Source organism: Tupaia chinensis, unplaced genomic scaffold, assembly GCF_000334495.1.
Source record: "Tupaia chinensis unplaced genomic scaffold, TupChi_1.0 Scaffold000280_1, whole genome shotgun sequence".
In the NCBI taxonomy this organism is placed as follows: domain Eukaryota; kingdom Metazoa; phylum Chordata; class Mammalia; order Scandentia; family Tupaiidae; genus Tupaia; species Tupaia belangeri.
In genome coordinates, this window is record NW_006159763.1 from 1997634 (window position 1) to 2003484 (window position 5851).

Here is a 5851-nt window from a genome sequence, read left to right on the forward strand (position 1 = left end):
GAGGGAACCTACCATCCCACCTGCTGCCCCCTCCACAAAGGCCTTTTTTTTAACTGGATGATAAGGCTATTTGAGTATCTTGGTTTTTATTTTTAAAGAGAGATTTTTTTTTACTCTATGGTGCGTGTGCTTGCTGGACAGACAGAGACAGACAGAAAGTGAGAAATCACCCTTAGGGAGGATGGCCACACCGCGATCCCTTTTCCTTCATTCTCTCCTTGGGATCTTGGGCACGCACGCACACGCACCTGGCATGAGTTTTAAGCTGCCAGATCCAGGACTTGAACCATGGTTGACTATGTGGGAGTCCAGTGACGTAACCATTATGCCATCTGCTGGTCCCAGTACCATGATTTTCTCGTGGATCATTTCATTTTGAGCCTCCATCATCAAACAAAACATCCCTCCCATTTTCTGGACCACGTGGAATTCATCTTTCTTCTTCTTCTTCTTTTTTTTTGGGGGTGGGGTGGGGGGGAGAGGTTTTTGCCATAGGGTGTGTGCACTCACCAGAAAGGCAGAGAGAGACAGAAAGTGAGAAATCACCCCCTGGGGGGATGGCCACGCCGCAATCCCTTCTCCTCTATTCTCGTCTCGGGATCTTGGGCATGCATGCACACGCGCCCAGCATGAATTTAAGTCACTGGATCTGGGACTTGAACCACGGTCGACTACATGGGAGTCCAGTGACATAGCCATTACGCTAGCTGCTGGTCCTGAAGTCGTCTTTCACGGAGCATGTTACGACCCCTTCCCTGACCCTGGCTGGCCTTTCGTGGCATTTATATTCACAGATGACGCACAGATCACACACGCTGTCACTGCTCACGGTGCAGGGCTCGTCTTTGCTGCTGTTGGACACTTTCCGTTTCACCTTTGGAGGAGCCCTGCCTTAGCATCATTTCATGCACACGTAGCCAGTCACCCGGGCTTCATTGGACATGTCCTCATTCCCCAGTGCAGTGTTTTATGCTATAGTAAAACGTATGCTGGTTAAAGTTACCTTTGGGTTGTTCTGGTTGAGAGAAATGTGTAACGCTTGTCTTATGTTTATATGAAATTCAGTTTGCCAACCCAGACTTTATGGAATCCATCTCGGACGTCGTTGACGAAGTGATACAGAACTGCCCCATTGATGTGCGCCGCCCGCTCTATAAGGTAAGGTATTTGGGTCGTTCCTAAGGGAAGGCCTTCATTCTTAGAAGAGGGTGTCTATCAGTACACAGACATCTGTGTTTCACTTTCTGTTTTACAGGGTTCGTTAAAGACCAAATATTTGTAAAAATTTTAATTGCCAAGGGGATGATGGGACTTAGTTAACTAGGAGTGATTCATTTAAACCTTGTGACATCTTTGATTTTTATCTGGCAAGCCCTATTTTAATTTGGGTAATTTTAGCCACACCGTTTTTTTTTTTTTTTTTTTTTAAATTCCCAAAGGGCACTTATACTCAATAGATAGACAGAGGAAGGAAGAAAGAGAGCATCCCTAAGTGGGGCATGGTCATGCTTTACCCCCTTCTGCTTCATTTCCCCATCCTGATACATAAGCACATGTGCCCAGAGTGTTTTTTGAGCTGCCAGAGTCAGGATTTGAACTGTGTTCAGCCATGTGGGATCTGGCTCCCTTAACCACTAGGCCATGGGGTTGACTCTTTGTTGTATGTTTTTAAAGTTTATTTTTTCACAAAGAGAGCATATATGTGTACATGGAACAGAGAGAGAAAAGGAGAGTGAGTGAGTGATGGCCAGTGAGCCCCTTGAAAGGATATCAGGTTGACTTGGGATCTGAACCCATGGCCAGCCATGTGGCTTCAGCACTGCAGTTTGGTATTCTACTGCCTGCCCACCAAGGCTGCCTCATCACATCTTTTGATTGAGCAGCGAAAGTGGTTCCTCCTCATCCTTTCTGGGACCTCCCTTGGCCTTGTCTCATCATTTTAGGTTCAGTGACAATGCGGTGTGGGCAGATACAGCCTGAAACAGAGCAAAGAGAATGTGCTCGTGTAATAGTTTTTCCAAAAGTTTTGATTGCAGGGAATTTTGAAAACTGGAGTGAGAAGAATCTAGTCTGTGTCATTATTGACTAGAAAGACATGTTGCCAACAGTCAGACGTTGAGAGCAGACGTGTGCTTAGTCAGCCTCCCCATCTCCTTAGCCTCTGTGTTGTGCCTTCGGGGCTCAGAGCTCAGCCTGAGCCTCAGGCTTCGCCGTGGCTCACGCACACTTGGGCAGCCAGGAGGGCAGAGGGAGGCTCAGGCTCAGCCCAGTGGACTCGGTTTTAGTTCAGCTGCACAGTGGGTTACCAATAGCCTTTAAGAAGAATCAGGTAAATCAATATAAGCTCAAATGAAACAATACCTATGGTATGTATTGTTAATGGAAAAAGCGGTTTGTAAAATTTACATGCGATAGTTCATTTCATTTAAAATAGAGTTTGCATGTTTTTTGAATGATCCATATTAATCTCTGGAAGTAAATATTCAATAAAATGTCTTTGGGTAAGATCATGGCTAATTTTATTCTCTCCTTTTTGTGTTTTAAAATTATTTGAATTTCATAGTTAAATGTTATTCTATAATCAGAACTTTTTTCTATATAGACAACTTTTTATGAGTAAAAGCAAATGGTAATTCTTTATATCCTTAATTTGATGCATATTCTTAATTAAACACTCTCTTCTCCAGTAAAACATACCAAGAAAATGTCCCGGCTATGGTAGTGCCGGCCAACAGGCCAGTGCTGTGTGACACTGAGGCCACAGGTAGGCCCTGTTTAGTCTGGACTGACCTGAACACTTTCTTGCTGGCCGGAAGCCCAGGGGTAGGGTGGGGTAGGATGATGGCAGCATGATTAGACAGGTGTTCCTATCTCTCCCCCATTCATTAAATAAGTGAACAAACAAACATAAAACAAACAAACAAAACACAGGAAAATTGAACTCTGTAGAGAGAGACTGGAGTATGACAGGAAAACCCTGTGGTGTGTGTGGCTCTTCCACACTTAAATCTCAGCATTAGCTGTGGGTTCCCATCAGTGAAAGCAGGCTCTGAGGGGACACTGTTTCCTCTCACTGTCATCATGAAGGAAGGGAGACTCTACTAGCACATGCAGATCATGCACGGTGGAGTGACAGATATTTCCTTTTGACAATGAGTTCACTTATTTCAGTGGATTTTATAGAACTTTTGAGTAGAGATGGCCAGGAAGATTGAGCCCCTTACTTAACAGATGATGACTGTGAGCCCGGAGATGGGAGACGGCGGCCCAGACTAAGGGCACCTGGAGAGGGAGCCCATTGGCGTTAGACTACTTGGTGCTGTTTCCTCTTGTTCTTGTTGTGGGGCAAATTCCTCAACCTAGTTGATTTGAAATGTTGAGATTGAGTAGCTTGGCACAAAGGCCGTATTGTTTAGAGAAGACAGCCTGTTTCTGTTTTTACTGTGTTAGGTACAAAGTCACCTGATGGAATCGGCCTGGCTCCCTCGTGTGGAGAGCCACTCTTTTCTGATTGTAACTGCATTGTGATGCCATTTCTAGTCTTAGAATTATTAAATCATTAAGTAACACTGTGCAAAATGAGCTAGTCCTAAACTCAGGGAGGCTTCACAAACGGGGGACACCAGGAAGCACACACACGGAGCACGGGACTGCCATCAGAGCGGTTGGTCACTGCGATTTCACATGTTGTGGCTGGGGAGGTGTAGGTCAGGTGGGCCCTGGCGGTGGTCAGGTGTCAGGCTGATGTCTAAACCCAGGAAGGAATCATGAGAGGAAGGATGGATTCGAGGTGGTAGGGGATGTGGCTTATAATGAAGAGATGAGGGATGGGGATGGGAACGTGGCCACAGGATGCACAGACAGGGGCCTCACCCTGGCGTGTCTCTCCCTTGGCATTCAGATTTCTGTCGCCATCCTGGACACCTGCGGCTCCTCTGCTGCTGTGCACAGATGACCTCTGCTAAGTCTGTCCCCAACCCTCATTCCTCTCCCGTCACCAACACTGTGACTGGAAGTGTCAGGGAAGGGTGGGAAGAGTCAGGTCCCAGCCACACGGTGTGTCACCTGCACCTTAGTGACATGAGACATGAGCCAAAGTGCCATGAGCCAATGTGCACCCTCTCTGGCCTTCCAGAGTCATCCTCCTGGTGGATGTGCAGGAAAGGGTAGGAAGGGATGCTGGTCAGTGACCGCACTGTAGTGAGAGTAGTGATTTGGGGCATTGATAGATTCGTAGGTCCAAGTTTCCCGTGGATGATCTGGCTAAAGGACTGAGCTGGGGTGTGGATCGTAGTATGAAGATTCTGTTGGGTGTTCCTATCTGTCTTTATGTCTCTGTCTCTCCCTTTCACCCTTTTCCCATCTCTCTCATGAAAGAAATAAAATAAAAAATAAAACTTAAGGAAAATAGCTTCCCAAGTGATTCTAATGTGGTCTTGGATTAGGCTTGTGTAGTAACCTCTGTGTGTCACTCAAGGGCCGAGGCAACAACCTGAGTGCTTTGTTATATAACTGTGTTTCTTCTCACTTCTATTCATGAGTTCTCAAGTGCCTGCTAGGTACAAGATACTAATGTTGTTAAATTAGGGGATTTAAGTATATAGGAGATATTCTTGTCTTCAAAAGCTTGTAAAACTAAAAACACCAAAATAACTCAAATGGGAATCACGGTAAGCAAAATGTCATTAAAATGAATCATGCAAATTATGGTGATTGGAGAAGGGGCAGATTGCATTTTAATTAGATGGGACGAGGAAGGCTTTGGGAAGGTGCCGTTGAGTGGTGTCTTAGGCCAGCTGAGCTGGTGGAGGGGAGATGGCCAGGTGGAAGGAAGTGGGTGGGCACTGGTTGGAGGGAGCTGGTGTCTCTGAAGTTTGTTTTGCAGGGCACATCAACAGGCTGGAAGCTTAGGCAGGTTGATGCTGCAGTCTTGGACAAAATCTCTTCTCTGGGGAACCAGCAGTTAGCGTAATGGCTATGTCGCTGGACTCCCACGTAGTCGACCGCGGTTCGTGTCCCGGACCCGGTGGCTTAAAACTCACGCCGGGCGCGTGTGTGTGCGTGCCCAAGATCCCGAGAGGAGAATGGAGAAGGGATTGTGGCGTGACCATCCCCCCTGGGGGGTGATTTCTCGCTTTCTGTCTCTATGTCTCTCTCTGTCTGTCTGGCGAGCGCACGCGCCCTACAGTGAAAATCTCTCAAAAAAAAAAAAATCTCTTCTCTGGAAAACCTAGATTTTGCTCTAAGGCCTTCAATTGATTGGATGGGGGCCACATGTATTAATCTCTTTTTTTTTTAAAGCTAATTTCTTACATCAAGAGACAGAAAGCACACACACACACACACACACACACACACACACAAATGTGTGCATACCTTCAACAGGGTCTTGACACTGCACTTCATTCCCAGCCTTCCCCAGATAATGGGCACACAGTATACTTGAGCACACTAAGGAGGTCTGAGGACGTGAACCTGGAACCTTAACATGTGGATCAGCCTTGTAGAGTGTTGCATTTTACTGCCACACTAGTTTCCAGCCCCTGTGGAGGTCATCTTAATGTTAATCACACCACAAGACACACTCCTAGCCATACTGGGGGTAGCGTTGGGTCGATCACTGGGTGCTGAGTCCTGGCCAGGTTGACACATAAAATTAACCATCACAGAAGCCAAAAAGGACCTGGCTAATAAAGAAGGGAAAGAAAACTCTAGAAGCCAGGGGAAGATAGCTATTTGTCTTGTGAAGTGACACTGAGAGGTGACACAGGTGAGTGCTGGGAAGGGGCCAGTGGCTCACCACGAGGAGGGATATGAGGGATCAGACAGAGGCCAACCATGCAGTTTGCTT

General features: G+C 46.5%; 1 protein-coding gene across 3 annotated transcripts in view; it reads left to right on the plus strand.

Annotated features, from left to right (window-relative positions):
- ACTR3B (actin related protein 3B) overlaps nt 1–5851 on the plus strand; it is a 76741-nt gene that overhangs the window by 45711 nt on the left and 25179 nt on the right. For all 3 annotated transcript variants that reach the window (XM_014588499.2, XM_006150244.3, XM_027772538.1), the window contains one exon: nt 1066–1158. In XM_014588499.2, the coding sequence (XP_014443985.1) occupies nt 1066–1158 (93 nt within the window). The remainder of the gene's footprint in view (nt 1–1065; nt 1159–5851) is intronic.